The sequence below is a fragment of the Astyanax mexicanus genome, chromosome 13 (genome assembly GCF_023375975.1).
Source record: "Astyanax mexicanus isolate ESR-SI-001 chromosome 13, AstMex3_surface, whole genome shotgun sequence".
NCBI lineage: Eukaryota > Metazoa > Chordata > Actinopteri > Characiformes > Acestrorhamphidae > Astyanax > Astyanax mexicanus.
The window spans coordinates 47,912,874-47,934,545 of NC_064420.1; the positions used below are offsets into that span (position 1 = coordinate 47,912,874).

Genomic DNA, 21,672 nt, shown 5'->3' on the forward strand with positions numbered 1-21,672 from the left:
TCTCTGCTTTTACACTCTTTGGCCCATTTTTTCCACTAGAAATGCGCACTCTCTCCGCTTTTACACTCTTTGGCCCGTTTTTCTGCGCTAGAAATGCGCACCCTCTCCGCTTTTAGACTCTTTGGCCCGTTTCTGACACCTAGCGTTCAAACTTTGAATCTCACATTATAAAAACCTGCTTAACAGCGGGCCAACTTTCATTGTATTTCTAAAATACCTTGTGGGCCCCTCCAAAAAAGGAAACGGGCCGCAAATGGCCCGCGGGCCGTAGTTTGGACACCCCTGGTCCAGATTATGCCAACAGCCTCAGATTAGTTGTTCACTTTCCACTCTCCACCACTAGACCTGTCACAATAATTACATTATCGACTTATCGTTCAATAAATGAACATAACCTCAATAATTTTAATAATCTCGATATCATCCATTGTGTGCTTAAAAAATCAACACCAAAACAAACTTAAAGGAACATAGTAATGGCCCAGTGCGGCTCTAATCACTTAACTTTAGTGTCTCTTAGGTTTGTATTGCCTCAGCCTTCCTCTCACTGTCAGTGTATCTCTCGAGTGAAGGCAAAGTCCTTATGCTAGTCCAACGTGGGCCAGCTGGGACAGACAGGGGCTGCACTTCATGATGTGTGGCGAACCCACGGTTCCCCTGCCTTCGCACCAAGCAATGTGTATATATATTATTTATGACTATATCTTACTTTGTTTCAAGCTGGGAACTTTTTGGGTTCCAAAATTAGGTCCGTGAACAGAAATGGAAAGTTAATTGTCTTTAAAAATATATGATATTAAGTTATCATTATATTAGTTTATATTTATATTTAATGGTCTTAAAATGCCAACAAATATCATTTATCACGATCATTTATGGGTCAACATATCGTTTGCAAAAAATGTTATCATGACAGGCCTATCCACCACAGATTACATCCAAGTTTTTCTGAACTCTAACTAGCAATTTTATAATTGCGTCCATGGCTATTGTGGCTTACTACCTGAATATATTTGACCAATGTATAAAGTAGATGTATAATTTATTTATAATCTGTCTGACCAGAGGAGCATTGGTCCCTCATATATGTGACCAGTGCTATATAGATAAATGTATATATATATAAATGTATCTTAAATTGTTGATTTGATTTGAAGTGTGTTACATCATCCTATTGTTTTCCTTTTTTTTTCACAGGTATTTGCATCATATTGGTGCACCTGCTGATCAAGTTTAAGCTGCACTTCCTGCCTGAGAGCGTGGCTGTAGTGTCTCTGGGTGAGTGTTCTCAGATCCTGTGATATGCAGTGCGGGCAGCATTGCTAAACATATGATGATTCATAACCTTTATACTGTGTATCAGTGTGGCTCAGCTTGGGGAGGCTCTACACACACAAACAAACACACTCTTGCCCAATTTCCTGTGAAGACAAGTGAATTGAGTTCCCTGGAAAAGAGATTTCCATCTGGATCTTGGTTTTGTGTCTGGATATTTTTTTTTTAAGGTTCAGTGTATCCCCTGACACACACACACGCACATTTTTGGTCGGAAGTGTATATATATTACGGTACCACTTTAAAATAAGACTACCTTTATGAAGGGTTTATAAATGATTTACAAAAATTTTATTATTGTTACTAAATAGGTTGTAAATGCCTTAAAAATCATTAATAATCAGTTATAACACATATGTAGAAAGGGCAACAATGACCTTTTGTTTGCCAAATAGTGAACCCACAGCCGTCTATATTGTTGCCCTTTCCACATATGTGTGTTAACTAGGGGTGGGAATCGTTTACTATCTCACGATTCGATTCGATTCCGATTTTGGGGGCCACGATTCGATTCAAAATCGATTTTTGATTCAAAACGATTTGAATTATAAAAATTTCTGCTTCTGGCTTATGAATCTTATTGAAAAAAAACCCCTCCATAATATACACTGGTCCTGGAGCAGGTAATGTGTTACAAAAACAATAAAATGTGCAGGAATGTGGGTCCTCAGTGACAGAGGAATCACTGGGATATCACAATGACGTTAATGAACAATAAATAAATAATAAATAACACTGCTTTATTACCAGGCTACTAGCGGTGGTGTGTAGGTGACGCTGCTGGGCTGATGTGATGATAGCAGTGGAGCGCTAAAGTTCAGGAGCAGCTGCTGATTAACTAGTTAATTTAAGGTCGTTGTATTTCTTCAGAAAGGGGGCAGGAGGTGGAGAAATTAATTCATATGGTCCATTCCTTAATTCCTCTGTGATGAGGAGCTGAAATTAGCTCTGATTAGCTTATTGTATTTTTCCGTTCCGCCTTAAATGCTGCAGCCCGCTGCCACCTGTAGCGTTATTTAAGGTGGAACTGGAAAGTTAGCTAGTTAGCTAGCTAACAGTTACTGAAACTAACTACTAGCGATCTTTTTTATGCTTGTTATGAAGCATTCTGCCATAAAACATTGAAACTACACGTTAATCTAAGGTAATATAATGCTTGTTCTGCCATCTTACCGGTGATTCTCAAACACCTACGCTCTGTGTGTGTCTGGAAGATCTCCGTTTGAAAGGACAAGCGCTATCCCCAGGGTTGCCAGGTCCAACAAAAATACCCAGCCCAAAATCAGTCTAAAACCCGCCCCTCAGAATCGATTTTGGGACATTTTAAATCGATTCTGAATCGTAGTAAATGAGAATCAAGATTCTTATGTGAATCGATTTTTTGGCACACCTCTAGTGTTAACTGATTATTAATGATTTTTATGGCATTCACAACCTAATTAGTAACCATTAATAAACTAATTATAAACCCTTTATAAAGGTAGCCTTATTTTAAAGTGGTACCTATACTACTTTTATGTCACTGTCCAATTAGTGCTGGGCGGTATGGCCAAAAATATTATTTTTTTATTATTATTTTTTGCATGACTGGGCTTTAATATAGGTTTGTGAGTTTCTGTACTGTTCGGATTAAACATAGCATAAAACACTACGTCTTTAAATTAAGGCTTTGATTAGTATTGGGTTTACTTTTTCCCACAAAATATATACACAATATATGAAGAAATCAGACTTGATTATCAATAAAACAGCCAAAGAATGTAAACAATAGACTAGGGGTGGCCGATATGGCTCTAAAATAATATCATGATATTTCATGGTATTTTCACGATAACGATACTTTTGGCGATATGAAAAAACACTTAATTAGAAAAATTATTTAGAATATTATTATTGCATGCAATATGATATGGCTAACGGAGATATAAAATGTAAGGATTTTATCAGATTTGTAACAAATGTCAATGATCCAGAATGTCATGATATTAGTATTGCACTCCAAATATCTCCATATATCCAGGATTAAAGTAAAATAAATGATACTGGACAGATATAATCTGTCTCTAGTATATATATATATATATATATATATATATATATATATATATATATAATGGGAAATGAGAACTGTGTGAATTTTTCTTTTGCTAAAAACGGAAAAAAGAAGTACCCTGATAATTAGGGGTGGGTGATATTGCCCCATATTTCAGGGTATAATATCGTTCACAATATTAAACATTTTTGGCGATATTATCACGTATGATACAATATGGCACACCCCTACAATAGACCCTAAAAATAGATACGCTAACAAATTTAACACGACTTCCTTTACAAAACTAAATATTTTAATAAGTAGTTCCATAAACACTAAACAAAACAACCCTAAAATACTCAATGTTTAAGTATTCAAAGAGATATTTCTCAAAAGTTCTATTGCACGAAGTAAGATACAAGTTTAATATCAATATACTATATGTTATTCTTATAGGCATTAGAGGCATTACAGGATTTAAATCACCCACATTTCCTTATCTTTCTCCAGTTAACAAATACATTCTAATCATCCTTTTAAGCTACAGTATTAATATATTTAAAAGGGCTGTAGTTACTGTTCTATTTTACTGGGATAAAGCGTTTGACTCTCTTCTCTGACGGTTCGGTTCCGCACAGCGCTCCGCAGCGCCCTCTAGCGGTATGGAGGTATGAGAGAAACACATACCTGTTCTTCCGCCATGTTGGCGATCCTGAAACCCGAGTCTGCGCAGTAGAGACCAGAGGAGGGAGAAAGACTGTGGAGAGACAGCCTACTCATTTAAATAACCCCGCCCCTGAGAGCTGACTCGAGGTCACAGGCTGCAGAACGGTGCGGTGCGGAGCGGAGCTGACGGTCTGTTACTTACAATATAAGCAGAGGTTACACTAGCTGCTGCATTTAAATAATGGAGGTAGAATTACAGTATACTGGGGAAAAAAAAACGTGATTTGAAAGTTGTTCTGTTTTGCCATTGAAACCTATGGGGATGGGTGGGGTTACACAGCTTTCTGAAACCGAACAGCAGGGGGCGCCCGACCTGTGGTGGCTTCACTTTTGAGAGACGATGCTCTGTCCATCTATACACAGTCTATGAGTTTACCCCACGGTATACAGAATGAACTGGTATACCGCCCAGCACTATGTCAAATAAAAAACAAGTATCTTCATTTTTTCAATATTTAGTTTATTACATAATTTGAATACATTTCTTGACGAATGGACTAATATAAATTCTCCAAAATTACCTGAAATAAACTTTTTTTTTTTTTTTTTACATTAGCTTCCATTAAAAGTTAAGAATGTTTTATCTTTCTCCTGTAAAGTTGCTGAGCTAAGTACAAGTCAGGCCAAGTAACAAATCAATATTTTCGGCCTGATCTAAGCTCTAGCCCATAGCCATGATTGAACCCTGGGTACAGCTAGTAAATCAAGATCCCTGTGGTTCCCAGGCCACTGTGGTGTGTCATGGCTTTTTTCATCAGTGTGGAATGGGCATTGTTTTAACACACAAGGACAGACGGACAATGCAAGTATAGCCCAACAGGAAGATACAAACAGGAAGCAGCACACTATTAGCCCGGATACGTTGAATTTACTTTAGAAATTTGAGGAAACCGGTTGCCTTAAAAAGGTTAACTAATAACTTAGAACATCAAGTTATTACAACTAAAGGGGAAGTTGATTTAACTTTTTTTATCTTTGTTTTACTGTAAGACCGGATAAGTTGAGTTTTATTTAACTTTTTTTAAGGAAGCCGGTTTGCTCCAATTTTTTAAAGTAATGAAGAATGAAAACTTGAGTTAGCATCAATTAAAACATCAAGTCATTACAACGAAAGGGGAAGTTGATTTATTTGTAAGGTAGCCCAGGGGGAATCACTACACACTGATGGTGAGTGTTAGTCAGAAACTGTTGGACACGCCCAGTTTCACTCCCTCCAGGAAATACACAACAGTTTAGTTCTTCAGTCACTGATGGATTTAATGGAACTCTTTGGGCTTGCACTTTACTCCTCTTATTCCACCGTCGAACTCGCTGGCTGCACACAACCAAGAGGGAATGAGTTGCCACAGAAACATCTGTACATGTGATGTAGTGTCTTTTAACTTTCTTTTACTCCCTTAATGGAGTTTGAGGAACTTCTGCAGACTCGCATGTGTCCAGTGTAGACTAACAGAATTAACATAAAGTCCGTGTGCAACACAGGTCGTAACTTAGTTCCTACTCAATGAGTACAATACAAAATATTAATTAAATAAAGAAATAAATATTTTAACAAAACAGAACAAACAAATGACGTAAACTATATTTATGGCAGTTAAAACACAGTATGCAAATAGATTTTGACAGAAGCCAATGGAAAAAAAGAAAAGCTGGTAATGGCAACAGACTAAACTTTAAACTTTAAAAGTTATTATAAGTTGGTTCAACTCAAAGATCTCAGTTTGAATAGTACAGTATATGTTCTCACAAATGTTCAGCTAACTCAAAATAGTTGAGTTTTGTTTAGAAATATCCAATTTTATGTAAAACAGACTTAAATCATTTGAGTTCAAACAACGTATGGGTTAAAAAAAACTGAACTTAGTCATAAACGGAAAGCCGAGTCTTCATCAGCGTTCCCAGCCATAGTCTCTCAGCAAGTGTCCATCAGAACAGTGTGTGTGTGTGTGTGGGTGAGCATTATCCTGCTGAAAATGTAAATTCAAAGAGTGTAGAGCAAATCAGCCAAGAAGAATGCCAGAAGAGTTCTGCTCTGACCCCCGATCTGCCCTTCCTTTCTGCTGGGTTGAGTTCAGAGCTTCCTCAAATGCAGCACAGGATACACAGCCTGAAAGCAGCCCCATGCCTCTGTTTTGTTATTCAAAATCCTCCTGACTCAAACTTCCTTTTCCTATGCTAATCACTGCCACAGCTCTCCCACTGCCACAGCTCTGCCCTGACTTCACATCCTCCACTGACCTCTATATCTGCCCTGACCTCTCTCTCTCTCTATCTCTCCCAATCATCAAAATAAATCAAACATTTATAACTTAGAGGTTGTAAACAGGTCCCTTTACAGGAATAGCAATGTTATTTTATGGTGTGTATACGTGTGTTTAGTGCATGCAGGGTACCGGTTTTGCCAAGATAGCAATGAACGTCTGACGTCTGTTGTTTGAACATCTGCCTTGGTTGTTTTTAATTAGTGGTGAAACTGTGTTTTCTGCTGCCTAGATAGTAATACACCAGACATTTTCCAGACCTCTGCGGCCATCAGTGTAGATATATTCAGAAGCACCGTTGCTATTTAAACGAAGCATATGGAAGGTGTGAAGATAGACTGTTGGTGGGGTGTGAGATAGCAATGAGTACTGCAATGCACCTTGAACAGGGTGTAATATAGGGCACACAGTGTCTGTAATCATTTACATCTTTTTTATTTTAATGTTTAATCCTAATGTGTATAAAAAATACATTTTCCTATGCCAATTACTGCCATATCATTGAAATAAATTCAACATTTGTAACTTAACATTTGGAACAGTCTGTTACTCCACACTCTGCAGCTTGATTTAGGGCATGTCAGTGTGTCTTTGCCATCATAACGACGGAAAAGTAAGCCTTGCTTGTTTCGAAACATGCAAAAGGAATGTACTAATTCTCTTAAATAATCATGGGTAAGTTTTGTGTTCGCATAAATGTGAAAAAAAAAACAGTCAGTGCATTAATTCTCATTCCATTTAAGAGCCATCTGTGCCCTGACTTTGGCAGATTGCTATTTTAACAGTGCAGCTACCTGGATGTGTCCCACGCTGACCTGAGCTGTTTTTTACGCTGTAAAGATGTGCCAGCATCTAATATATAGGAACAGCAATGTTATTTTAAACATACGCATGTTGAGTGCAGGTGAGGCACCTGTTTTGCCAAGATAGCAATGAACGTCTGACTGGTAATGCTTGTCTAGGTTGTATTTAGTCAGTGGTGCACCTGTGTTTTCTGCTGCCAAGATAAAGATAGCAATACACCAGAAATGTACTTGAATACACCTCATTTCCAGTCCACCACTTCCATCAGTGTAGATATATTCAGAAGCATTGTTGCCATTTAAATCGAACAGGTGGAATGTGTGAAGATTGTTGGCGGGGTGTGAGATAGCAATAAGTACTGCAATGCACCCAGTGTCTGTAATCATTTAAATGTATAAACTTAATGTATATAAATTTTATTTCCATAATTGTTTGAATTTTCGCATCCAGTCAGACAGTGCATCTTCCTCCGACTCGCTTGCCCACCCCCTTTATCCCTCATCCCCCAATCTGTCTGCTCTCTGTAATTAACTCTAGTGTAACAGGAGCTCTCTCTCTCTCTCTCTCTCTCTCTCTCTAGTCCCTTCATTCTCCTTCTGAAAGCAGTGAAACAATGCCGCTCTGTGAGGCTGAATTCCCTCAGGCTGATGTGGCCTTTTCAGTGGGAATCCAGCCTGGTGTCCCACTGTGGGATAATGCTATGCTCCAGCAATCTCCTTTCATGACACAATTCAGTAATTGAATTAAATATTGGATAGAAATGTTCCATGAGAAGTTTTTTTTTTTTTTATCATTTTACTCAACATTCAGTTCACATTGCATAGTTTAATCACATGTATTTATTAGGGATGGACCAATACCACTGTTCCCATAATAATAACGATATACAGCTCTGGAAAAAAATTGGAGACCACATAAAAATTGAGATGGATGATCACAAGCCATCAAACCAAGCTGAACTGCTTGAATTTTTGCACCAGGAGTAAAGCAGCATAAAGTTATCCAAAAGCAGTGTGTAAGACTGGTGGAGGAGAACATGATGCCAAGATGCATGATTTTAACTGTGATTAAAAACCAGGGTTATTCCACCAAATATTGAAATATATATCTTTGCATTATTTGAAAAGCTCTAAAAGCTCTGCATCTTTTTTATTATTTCAGCCATTTCTCTTTTTCTGCAAACAAATGCTCTAAATGACAATATTTCTATTTGGAATTTGGGAAAAATGTTGTCTGTAGTTTATAGAATAAAACAACAATGTTCATTTTACTCAAACATAAACCTATAAATAGTAAAATCAGAGAAACTGATTCAGAAACTGAAGTGCTCGAGCAGTTTGGACTGTGTGTCTCTCCACTCTTCCTCCTGACTCTGCTCCCTTGATTTACTTTAAATGAAATGTAAAATTTACTGATGGTCAGTGATGGTTTGGAGAGACATGTCATCTGCTGGTGTTGATCCACTGTGTTTTATTATCAAGCACTTGGAGATGCGGATTTCGTTTTTCAGCAGGACTTGGCACACTGCCCACACTGCCAAAAGTACCAATTGGTCTTATATAATATTCTAATTTTCTGAGACACTGATTTTTGTTTTTTCATTGGCTGTAAGCCATAATCAACATCAACAGTAAAATAAATACACAATTAAAATAGATCACTCTGTGTTTAGTATATCTATATAATATATGAGTTTCCTATTTTAAGGTGAATTACTGAAATAAAGTAACTTTCCAATTATATTCTATTTGTTTTAATGCACCTGTATGTAAGAAAGTGTTCTCTTCTCTGATCACTCAACCAGTGCTTATTGATCTTTTCCAGGAATCCTCATGGGAGCGTTCATAAAGATCATTGAGACTCAGGAGCTCGCCAACTGGAAGGTACTGTCTTCTAACAATCCTGTTTCTGTGCATTTTTATTACACACGCAGATACATAGAGCATTGGGTTAATAACACATAATAACTGAGCTTGAAGACAAATTCACCCTAGGGGTGGGCGATATGGCCCTAAACTAATATCACAATATTTCAGGGTTATTTTGCAATAATGATATTCTGGGCGATGTGAAAAATAAAGTTTTAATTTAATTTCAAGATTGTACAACTGCAACAAAACAAATATCAAATATTAATTAACTAATAATTTTAACAGTTGTATACATTCAGTAGAAGCAAAAAAAAAAAAAAACTATAAACTTGTGACTTTTTCAAAAACAATAACTTACTAATGATGTTAAATATATTAACGATGTTAAATATATACCACTAAATTTAAGTGCAGCATATTTAGTGCATGCATTTAAAATGCAAACAGACAATAAAAAATAAATACAATAACTACAGCAAAACAAATGTAAAATATTCAGCTTTCCAGAATATCACTATTACCGTATTTTTGGACTATAAAGCGCACTTAAAGTCATTTAATTTTCCCAAAAATTGACAGTGCGCCTTAGAATCTGGTGCACCTTATGTATGAATTATACCAGTCAGGTATTAAGGAGCAGTAAAGCCACTCTGCGGAAGTACAGCTTTATAAGGGTTTTCAGTGAAGTTTTTCTGCAGCACTAACCCTGCGTTCACACTGGAACGCGACGAGTCGCTTGTGTCGCCCAGCGTTTGTCGCTTGTGGGCGTGTCAAGCTCAACGCCCGCGTTTATCAAGGTCCAGCCTCCGACAAGAAAAAAGGCACAAAAAAGGAATCGCTCGGCCACTTTATTCTCCAGCTATAACTCCCAAACTTGCTGGACTCTTGGGCGTTTCTGTGATTTAACTGCGCTGGAAATGCAGCCGTTCCCGCAGACTGATGTGGGTCCACCCCGTTCAACAGAAAGAACCGGGAAAGAAACTAGAAATTCAGAGAGCAGGAGCTTGAGGATGTCAGCCCGCCTGGTTTGTGATTGGTCCAAAGAAAAGCTAGGAGCCAATCGGGTTAGAATGTCGCTTCACCGCGTCATAATTCATTTGCATAAAGTTGAGAAAAATTCATCTCCGTGTCGCTTGTCGCTCTGTCGCTTTGTCGCTTGTCGCTCTGTCGCTTGACGCGGCGACAAATCGCGCCCTGCCATAGGAAATGAATGGTCGCCTGTCGCTTTGTCGCTTTCCAGTGTGAACGCAGGGTAAGGCTGGGTGCAGCAGCATTAGCATTAGCCGCTAACCGCAATGCTAGTTCTTTCACAGTTCAGAGGTAAGTATATTGGACTGTAGCTATGTGGTACGCACTGCTAGCTGATAGCGTACTGGGTTACCGGAACACTCGGGGTTTCTCAGTCTACATTTACCTGCCCTAGCCCTGTGTTTAGTGGCTAATGCTGCTGCACCCAGCCTTAGTGCTGGAGAAACTTCACTGAAAACCTCATCAATATAGGAATCGAAGCTTACTGTAAATAAACTCAAGCGCTTTACTCACCCAAGTAAACAGTTTTCAGGAGAGAAATCTGTGTAGATTAACATCCAGCAAACAGAAAATTAAACAAAAACTACCAACAATCATTAAATTAAGTATTAAAAAACAAAATGTAGACAGTGAATTATTCTACAACAAGAAACTGAATTGCAAACAAATAGCCAGTACAGCAATCTATGTATCATGATGTTCATATCTGAAATAAGTGATACATTTTCTAATGTGACCCCGTCCACAGAACGGTAATCGCTCTTAAATATCTGATAAAACAAGGTATTATCACTGTTTCAGGGGTCATTCTTCATTTCTGCATTGCTACAAAGGTTCCGTTGCAGGCTATAAATATGCCTGTCTGTTATTAATATCATTTATTTATCTATTAATTCTTAACATGTCTGTGAATTATTAACATATGTTCATTATTTAAATGTATGTAATTTATTGAGATTGTTATTAATTATTAATAGAAATGAAAGTCTCCTGCATACACCGTCTGGACAATTAAGCCAAGCCCTTTAAACTGTGCAATAAAACATGCAGAGTATGTCCGAATGTTTATGAACACCTCTTCTAATAAATGCATTTATTTCATTACTTTAGGTTGCACCCATTGCTGACACAGATGTGCAAAAACACACAGACACACACAACTTGTCTAGTGCCTGTAAAGAAGTATTGCCAATAGAATAGGACCCTCTGGAGTAGGGGTGTGCCATATTGTATCGTACGTGATAATATCGCCAAAAATTTTGAATATCGTGAACGATATTATACCCTGAAATATGGTGCCATATCACCCACTCCTAATAATCACATCAGGGTTCAACTTTTTTGCCGTTTTTAGCAAAAAAAAAAATTCACACTGTTCTCGTTTCCCATTATATATCTACTAGAGACAGATTATATCTGTCCAGTATCATTTATTTTACTTTAACCCTGGATATATGGAGATATTTGGAGTGCATTATTATTACTATCCTGACATTCTGGTTCATTGACTTCTGTCACACATCTGATATATCATATTGCATGCAGTAATAAAATTCTAAATATTTTTTTAAATTCCGTGTTTTATCATATCGCCAAAAGTATCGTTATCGTGACAATACCATGAAATATCGTGATATTATTTTAGAGCCATATCGCCCACCCCTACTCTGGAGCCCCCAGTATTGAGCTGTGGAGCAGTGGAAGTGGGTTGAGTGGGTGTAGGTGGTCTGGTTGAGGCGTGTTGGGTGTGGTATGTTGTTGAAATGTGAGATGTATATCAGTGTGTAAGTAATGTCTTTAGCCTGAGAGTTGAACATGTCTTGTGTACGTTACCTTCTAATCTAACATCCTGAAAAGACACACCTGCAAAGTACACACACACACACACACTACACCCCCAATTTAACATAATCATCATCATTATCATAAATCATAAAATGTAGTCAGGTGAATTTTACAGCAAAGCAAATTGGTTTAAGAGCAGACCGGATTAGTATTGCGGCAGCTGATGGCGAGCTGCATGACCAGGATTTAAACCAGCAATCGTCTGAACATTGTGGCAGCGCCTTAGTCAGCTTGACCACTCGGGGGCCCCTTTAAAGAGTCAGTAAACCCTAAATTATATAATTTTTTTACATTAACAGCTGAAATATCTTCCTTTGAAGTAATGCAACATACCAGTCCTGCGTAAAACTAATTTAAACATTTCCTAAATTTAAAAAACGCTTTTATTGTGGTAATATTTGCCTCTGCAGCGCCCTCTCAGGTTTAGCTGTGCTATAGGCGAAGATGATGTGTCCGTGTACTTTGGTACACAGATAATCTCTCTCAATATGCAAATCAATCAATAAATAATCCCGCCCCCCTGCTGACATCCAAACAACTAGGATCAGAGAGGCACACTGCTGCAGCTCAGCCAATCAGCTCTAAACCCATACATCACCCAGTGCCCCTCCCAAACTACCCCTCACATTTTTTTTTTCTTTCAAAATTTGCATTTTTCAAATTTGAAGTGAGGGTGGAGTTAGCAAAAGTTGGTGTTTGGTGGTTTGACCAAACGTTTATCCTACTTTATGTTGGGTTAAGAAGTAGGGTGTCACCTTACAACCACAAACTTGTATTTTGTATATATGTAAATGTATTTCATTGAAATTTCAAGTGATAGATCAACACATAATAAAACATAAGTATGATCTGGAACAAAATTGATACATGGTTTTCAAAATAATTGAATCAAATAAAAATCGGATTAAAAAGTGTGACGTGCAAAAGTATCAGTTCTTAGTAGTGCCACCTTTCACTGCTCAACAGCTCAAGTTCAGCCAGGTGGGATGGACAGCGTCTGTGAACAGCAATTTTTATGTCTTTTTATAGAAGCTCAGTGGGATTTAGGTCGTTTAGGACTTTGACTGGACTTTTGACATTCTAACACATGAACATTCTTTGATCTAAACCATTCCACTGTAGCTCTGGCTGTATGTCTAGGCTCATTGTCTTGCCAGAAGGTCTTAATTATGCACAAATTACACACAGCTGCACTCGATTAACTAATTGAGTGACTTCTGAAGGAGATTGATTGCACTGGATTGCACATGGAGGTGTCAATATCTGAGACAGTAGTGCCAACAGTGGCTGAAATTGATAGAATTTTTTATCATTTTTTAAAACATTATTTCATAACTATTTTTCTGATTTATAAGTTACAACAACCGTGACAATGTTGATTATGTAGAATATTGATATTATGTGCACCCCTAATAAAGATATTTAAAAAAATACAAGAATTTTATAAGATTTGTAACAGAATTCATTGAACCAAAATGTCATGATACTAATAATCCTAATTATGCACTCCAAATATATCCATATATCCAGGATTAAAGTAAAATAAATGATTCCGTATCTACTAGGGCTGTGAATCCCACAATTCAATTCAGAATCGATTCTTAGGGTCACGATTCGATTTTTTTTCCAATTCTTTCAAATTTCTTTTCTTTCGGATTTCTTTTTTCTTCATCCTCCATACACGACAATACACACCCCTCTGTAGCCTAATAGGGAGAGGCAGTAAGAGCAAAAACTTTTCCTGTCCTGTTGCTGCTGTCTCGCAACACTCACCTACTGTCTCACGGAGCTTTTTAACTGTCTCACGGAGCTTTTTAACTGTCTCACGGAGCTTTTTAACTGTCTCACGGAGCTTTTTAACTGTCTCACGGAGCTTTATAACGGTCTCACTGAGCTTTTTAATTTCTCACTGAGCTTTTTTACTGTCTCACGTAGCTTTTTAACTGTCTCACGGAGCTTTATAACGGTCTCACTGAGCTTTTTAATTTCTCACTGAGCTTTTTTACTGTCTCACTGAGCTTTTTAACTGTCTCACGGAGCTTTTTAACTGTCTCACGGAGCTTTATAACGGTCTCACTGAGCTTTTTAATTTCTCACTGAGCTTTTTTACTGTCTCACGTAGCTTTTTAACTGTCTCAAGGAGCTTTTTAACTGTCTCACGGAGCTTTTTAACTGTCTCACGGTGCTTTTTAACAGCCTCACGGAGCTTTTTAACTGTCTCATGGAGCTTTTTAACTGTCTCACGGAGCTTTTTAACTGTCTTACGGTGCTTTTTAACAGGTTCTGAATCGTTCAATGTTAGAAACGCGATTCGAGCTGGAACCGATTTTTTTTTCTGCACCCCTGCTGGACAGATATAATCTGTCTCTAGTAGATATATAATGGGAAATGAGAACAGTATGAATTTTTCTTTTGCAGCAAAAAAGTAGTACCTTGATGTGATAATTAGGGGGTGGGTGATATGGCACAATATTTCAGGTTATAATATTGGTTACGATATTCAACGTTGGGGATATTTTTGCGCATTATATGATATGGCTCATCCCTACTAACAACATAATAGCAGGGTTATTACCACTATCCCTCTTTCTCTCTCTCTCTTGCGCTCTCTCGCTCTCTCTCTTCCCTATGTTTCTCCTCTGTTTCCTTGAATTGGTGACTCATTAAAGGAGACCAGGTATTTTCACAGGGATGGTCCATTAACTGTCACTAATAGTCTGAATGAAAGTGTATCTGAGGGACTGTTGGGGAAGAACTCGTCTGGTGAGGTGTGCAGTTGTATCCCAGAGCCCAGCCCTGGATCAGTTTCAGTTTAAGTCATCCTGTCTCTCAGGAAGTTGGATCTCTGTGGCTCTGGAATCCATTAGAATGAGATTTCCAGTAAAACACAGTCACTTCTGTTCTGCTCGGTACTTTCACTCTTAGAGCTGCAGCAGTGTAGTGGTTTGTCGGAAACAGCAGTGTTCCTGTGTAAATTTGATCCGGTGCATGTTTAATTACCCAAATAATATCCAAAATAATAATCATCCAAAATAATAATTATTCAAAATTATTCAAATCCTAACAAGCAGTGTGAATATTTTATTACCAACTTCATTGCTAATTATTCTATCAATATTTAGTGCAATGGTGTTCCTTACCTCTAACAGAAATATCTCCATATATCCAGGATTAAAGTAAAATAAAAGATTCCGTATCTACTAGGGCTGTGAATCCCACAATTCAATTCAGAATCGATTCTTAGGGTCACGATTCGATTTTTTTTCCAATTCTTTCAAATTTCTTTTCTTTCGGATTTCTTTTTTCTTCATCCTCCATACACGACAATACACACCCCTCTGTAGCCTAATAGGGAGAGGCAGTAAGAGCAAAAACTTTTCCTGTCCTGTTGCTGCTGTCTCGCAACACTCACCTACTGTCTCACGGAGCTTTTTAACTGTCTCATGGAGCTTTTTAACTGTCTCACGGAGTTTTTTAACTGTCTCACAGAGCTTTATAACTGTCTCACTGAGCTTTTTAATTTCTCACTGAGCTTTTTTACTGTCTCACGTAGCTTTTTAACTGTCTCACGGAGCTTTTTAATTTCTCACTGAGCTTTTTTACTGTCTCACGGAGCTTTTTAATTTCTCACTGAGCTTTTTTACTGTCTCACGGAGCTTTTTAACTGTCTCACGGAGCTTTTTAACTGTCTCACGGAGCTTTATAACTGTCTCACTGAGCTTTTTAACTGTCTCACGGAGCTTTTTAACTGTCTCACGGAGCTTTTTAACTGTCTCACGGAGCTTTTTAACTGTCTCACGGAGCTTTATAACTGTCTCACTGAGCTTTTTAATTTCTCACGTAGCTTTTTTACTGTCTCACTTAGCTTTTTAACTGTCTCATGGAGCTTTTTAACTGTCTCACGGAGCTTTTTAACAGGTTCTGAATCGTTCAATGTTAGAAACGCGATTCGAGCTTTTTTTTTCTGCACCCCTACTGGACAGATATAATCTGTCTCTAGTAGATATATAATGGGAAATGAGAACAGTATGAATTTTTCTTTTGCAGCAAAAAAGTAGTACCTTGATGTGATAATTAGGGGGTGGGTGATATGGCACAATATTTCAGGTTATAATATTGGTTACGATATTCAACGTTGGGGATATTTTTGCGCATTATATGATATGGCACATCCCTACTAACAACATAATAGCAGGGTTATTACCACTATCCCTCTTTCTCTCTCTCTCTCTCTTGCGCTCTCTCGCTCTCTCTCTTCCCTATGTTTCTCCTCTGTTTCCTTGAATTGGTGACTCATTAAAGGAGACCAGGTATTTTCACAGGGATGGTCCATTAACTGTCACTAATGGTCTGAATGAAAGTGTATCTGAGGGACTGTTGGGGAAGAACTCGTCTGGTGAGGTGTGCAGTTGTATCCCAGAGCCCAGCCCTGGATCAGTTTCAGTTTAAGTCATCCTGACTCTCAGGAAGTTGGATCTCTGTGGCTCTGGAATCCATTAGAATGAGATTTCCAGTAAAACACAGTCACTTCTGTTCTGCTCGGTACTTTCACTCTTAGAGCTGCAGCAGTGTAGTGGTTTGTCGGAAACAGCAGTGTTCCTGTGTAAATTTGATCCGGTGCATGTTTAATTACCCAAATAATATCCAAAATAATAATCATCCAAAATAATAATTATTCAAAATTATTCAAATCCTAACAAGCAGTGTGAATATTTTATTACCAACTTCATTGCTAATTATTATATCAATATTTAGTGCAATGGTGTTCCTTACCTCTAACAGGTAATGCTTCAATCAGTAATTGAATAATTCACTCGTTTTTTAAAAAAAAAGAGACATGTTCATACTTTTTTTTTTTAATGTTTCACTACTTTAGAAGACCAACATATTAGACATAAAAGCTTTACATAACATTGAAACATAACATTGATTGCTTAGTGTTGAATACACTAATTAAGGCAAGCAGAAGAAATGTTATACAAAAAAAAATACTTTTAACTATTTTTCCCAGATCTTCAAACTTTTAAACAGGTCAATTTGACCTGTAACATAACCTAGGGGCTAAAATCAACTCCATGGAATCAGAATCAGAATCACTTTATTCCTCCATACAAGCAATTTAGCTTGGTGAGAGCAACACATGTATGACATGTAACAGTCACACTGATAATTGACCAACAAACGTTACACTACGAAAGAAGGTACAATAAACAATAAATAGAATAAGAATAGAGTTAAAAGTACTAAAGGAATAAAGAGCATTGAAGAGCAATGGAAACTGGGAGATAAATGATGAATGATAAATAATAAAAAAAATAAAATCAGAACATATGAATATTATTGTATCAAAAAATTCTTGAGGTAGGTTTATGTTAAATATTGTTTAAAAAAAAGGGAGAATAGATGATGTTTATTTAATATTACATCTGTGCAAATAAGCAAAGTGCAAGTGAGCGAATTGTAAATCCAGTCAGGTTTGGAGACTCAGAGGTGTCCACTGTGGTTAAGGAGTGCTACAGCTCTAAGGAAGAAGCTGTTAGCGTGTCGTGTTGTGCTGGTGGAGATTCAGAGGTGTTCACTTTGGTTAAGGAGTGCTACAGCTCTAAGGAAGAAGCTGTTAGCGTGTCGTGTTGTGCTGGTGGAGATTCAGAGGTGTTCACTGTGTTTAAGGGGTGTTGCAGCTCTGGGGAAGAAGCTATTAGCGTGTCGTGTTGTGCTGGTGGAGACTCAGAGGTGTTCACTTTGGTTAAGGAGTGCTACAGCTCTAAGGAAGAAGCTGTTAGCGTGTCGTGTCGTGTTGTGCTGGTTTTGATGGTCCAAAGCCAAGGCATGTCTAACAACCAGTGATCTCTTACCAGGAGGTGCACTACCCAAACTAGCCTCTGATAGCCCTTTTAAAGAGCTTTTTTACACCCTCTTGGTAGGACCCAGTGTCTTATCAAATCACACCAGTATTTTTCACACTAGTAAGGAACAGGGGTGTATGCATGTTTTCCTTTTAATTTAGCAGATCTTGCCGCTGGATTGTGAGACTTGTAAAGCTAAGCTAAGCAAACAAAACTTCTTAAAAAAAAAAATCTTTTAAAGTCAAACAAGCGCTGGATGTTAATCTACACAGGTTTCTTAGATTTGCAAAATTCCAATAAAGCTAAGTGGAGCAGCATTACCATTAGCAGCTAACCGCTAGTGCTAGCCACGGTTAGCAGCTAATGCCAAACGACCATGTTACACTGAGGAAACCTAAGTGTTTTGGTAAGCCAGGGCGATAATAGCTAGTGGTTCATTCCACATAGGTTGTTTTAACACAGTAAACACGCAGACTACAGGCTGATGATTCTCACCTCCGAATGGTAAAAGTGCTAGCGCTTAGCTAGGTTAGCGGCTAATGCTAAAACTGCTCTAGTGTTGGTGCTGGAGAACTAAACTGAAACTCCTGTATAACGCTGTACTTCAGTGGAGTGGCTTTACTGCTTCTTAAGACCTGACTGGTAGAATTCATACATAACCCGACAGTCATTGGATCTTAAACAGAAAATGATGCTAAAAAGCAAAAAGTGATATGGTACCAAGTAGCAGTCTGACCTTCTTTCAGTCAAGTTTCTCAGTCGATGCATGCTACACCTATAGAATTTCTTTATTTGTACGCTTTTTGTGTATTTATTGACTGTATGAAAAATGGGTTTCACGCCTCATAATGTCATTTAAGCCCTCGGGCACAACGACGGATGGATTTAACTGGTTTGGACAAACATGTCGACTAGCTTGACTGGAACTATTGCTTTTTTCCCTTATTTCCTCATTGCTAAACTGCCTTTGATTTCTCAACATCTTTTTACCACAACGGCCATCCTCAGATTTACTAACCTCACTGTGTAACCTGGCTTACAGTGCAAGATCGGGAACGATGAGCAATTTGTACTTGATTGTGTGTGTGTGTGTGTGTGTGTGTGTGTGTGTGTGCTCAATTGTTGTCAGGTTTAATGTTGGCACACACCTTGTTTGTAACAGTTTTATCTGTGTGCTTACTCAGGGGGAACAAATGCACACATGCATAGGTAATGGAAAAGGTGCATGTCAGGGTTGTGTGTGTGTGTGTGTGTGTGTGTGTGTGTATGTGTATGTGTATGTGTATGTGTATGTGTATGTGTATGTGTGTGTGTGTGTATGTGTGTGTGTGTGTGTGTGTGTGTGTGTGAGAGAGAGAGAGAGAGTACATAAATGTGCACCTTCTCGCTCTGTGTGTGCACAGGCGTGAAGGACATGAGTGAATGACGTCAGACCACCCCCCAACACATACACACACACACACACACACACACACACACACACACACAGAGAAGTGGACATTGCAGAGCTGGAAATGGTACCTAATCACTGATCCTCATCAGTGCAGTCTGCTGATTTACTGAGGGTGCAGCATTTCAGCTTCCTCTGTACCCAGCAGAGCGAAAGCATATTTTATACTGTCTGTCTGTCTGACTGTCTCACTGTCTGTCTCTCTGACTGTCTGTGTGTAAATACGGTATATGAACATGGACAAAGTGTTGGAATACATGCCCTCAAATATCTGTTGGTCTCTGTCTGTCTGTCTGTCTGTCTATAAATACAGTTTGTATACATGGACAAAAGTGTTGGGGTACATGCACATCTATCCATCTATCTATCTATCTGTCTGTCTGTCTGTCTGTCTGTCTATACAGTGAAAGAATATTTTATACTGTCTGTCTGACTGTCTCTGATTGTCTGTCTGTGTGTAAATACAGTATATGAACGTGGACAAAGTGTTGGGATACATGCCCTCAAATATGTGTCGGTGTCTGTCTGTCTGTCTGTCTATACGTCCATACAGTATATATATTAATGGACAAAAGTGTTGGGATACATGCACTCATCTGTCTGTCTGGCTGTCTGTCTATACAGTAAAAGCATATTTTATACAGTCTGTCTGTCTGTCTGTCTGACTGTCTGTCTGATTGTCTGTCTGTGTGTAAATACAGTATATAAACATGGACAAAGTGTTGGGATACATGCCCTCAAATATGTGTCAGTTTCTGTCTGTCTGTCTGTCTATATGTCTATACAGTGTATATATACATGGACAAAAGTGTTGGGATACATGCACTCATCTGTCTGTATCTAGCTTGCTATCTGTTTGTCTAAATACAGTTTATATACATAAACAGAAGTGGTAGGATACACGCACTCATGTCTGTCTGTCTGTCTGTCTGTATCTATCCATCTAAGTCTAATATATATACATAGACAAAAGTGTTGAGACACATGTTCTTTAATTGATTGCCTTTAGATGCACTCTGTCTGTTTGGTCTGTCTGTCTCTCTTTGTCTCTCTGTGTCACTCTGTGTCTGTCTGTTAAGTTTACAGAACATGCTAGAACCAGCCTTCTATCTGTTTGTATGGGGAGAGACCAAAATACTGAAAACTGAAGGTCAAATTACAGGTTTAACAACATAGTTTGCATAACTTATAAAATCTGATAAAAAAAAAAAACATTATGAACAGTTTAGTGTAGTGTTGTGTTTGGCTGGTGTCAGATAACCAGCTCTGTAACACCAGCTCATACCAAAGTGTTGGATGAAGCTCCATCACTCCAGAGAACACAGTTCCTCTGCTCCACAGCTCAATACTGGGGGACTGTATACTCCTCTAGCTCATGTATGACAATAGGCATGGTGACTTTAGGGTTGTGTGAGGCTCAGATGGGGCTTTTGGAGGCTTCCTGGCCGTGAGTGTTTATCGGACAGCCCTGGTGAGTGTGCGTGGCAGGCTTCCTGTGGTTGTGGATGGAGGTTAAAGAAGGGTTAAATATCCACTATAAAAACGCATCCTAAAAATAACAAATACAATTAATCTCAGTTAATCAAAGAATAGTATAGACTAGTATAAATACAGCTGTTCTGTGAAGGCCTAAGTGATGTGTTAGAGAACACTAGTGAACAAACAGCATCATGAAGACCAAAGAACTCACCAGACTGATCAGAGATAAAGTTTGGAGAGACGTATAAAGTAGATCTATATCTTTTACCACACTACATAGACCAGCCCAAACCAGACCACACACCAGAGTGCTAGCTATCATGCTATTGTTCACCAAGCAAGCGTAGATCCGACCTCATTTCCTTTTTTTTTCTTTTTGTTTTACTTCTAAGAAGTGAGCATTAACACTGCACTTACACCTTCTAGATTTAGATATAGTTATAGTTATTCACACTCACGTTTCAGACAATGTTCTGCATGAAGTGAGAGAAAAGACCCTTTCAGTTAATAAAAGTGCACAAAAGTATTGGCCATATCGTATCGTGCACAATAATATCACCAACATTTAAACATATTGTGAGCAAAATTATACCCTGAAATCAGTGGCGTGCAGTTAATATAGTGGGTACCACTTCTGCAACAACCCCCCTCCACCCGCTGACCTACACACATACAGTCATATGAAAAATTTTTGGGCACCCCTATTAATCTTAATCATTTTTAGTTCTAAATATTTGGGTGTTTGTAACAGCCATTTCAGTTTGATATATCTAATAACTGATGGACACAGTAATATTTCAGGATTGAAATGAGGTTTATTGTACTAACAGAAAATGTGCAATATGCATTAAACCACAATTTGACCGGTGCAAAAGTATGGGCACCCTTATCATTTTATTGATTTGAATACTCCTAACTACTTTTTACTGACTTACTGAAGCACAAAATTGGTTTGGTAACCTCATTGAGCTTTGAACTTCATAGCCAGGTG

The 21,672-nt window shown here is 38.2% G+C and overlaps 1 protein-coding gene across 1 annotated transcript in view; it reads left to right on the plus strand.

Moving 5' to 3' along the window:
- Positions 1 to 21,672, plus strand: part of slc9a8 (solute carrier family 9 member 8) — a 76,249-nt gene that overhangs the window by 16,926 nt on the left and 37,651 nt on the right. Inside the window, exons 3-4 of the mRNA XM_049463132.1 lie at positions 1,198 to 1,278; positions 8,986 to 9,044. Coding sequence (XP_049319089.1) covers positions 1,198 to 1,278; positions 8,986 to 9,044 — 140 coding nt within the window. The remainder of the gene's footprint in view (positions 1 to 1,197; positions 1,279 to 8,985; positions 9,045 to 21,672) is intronic.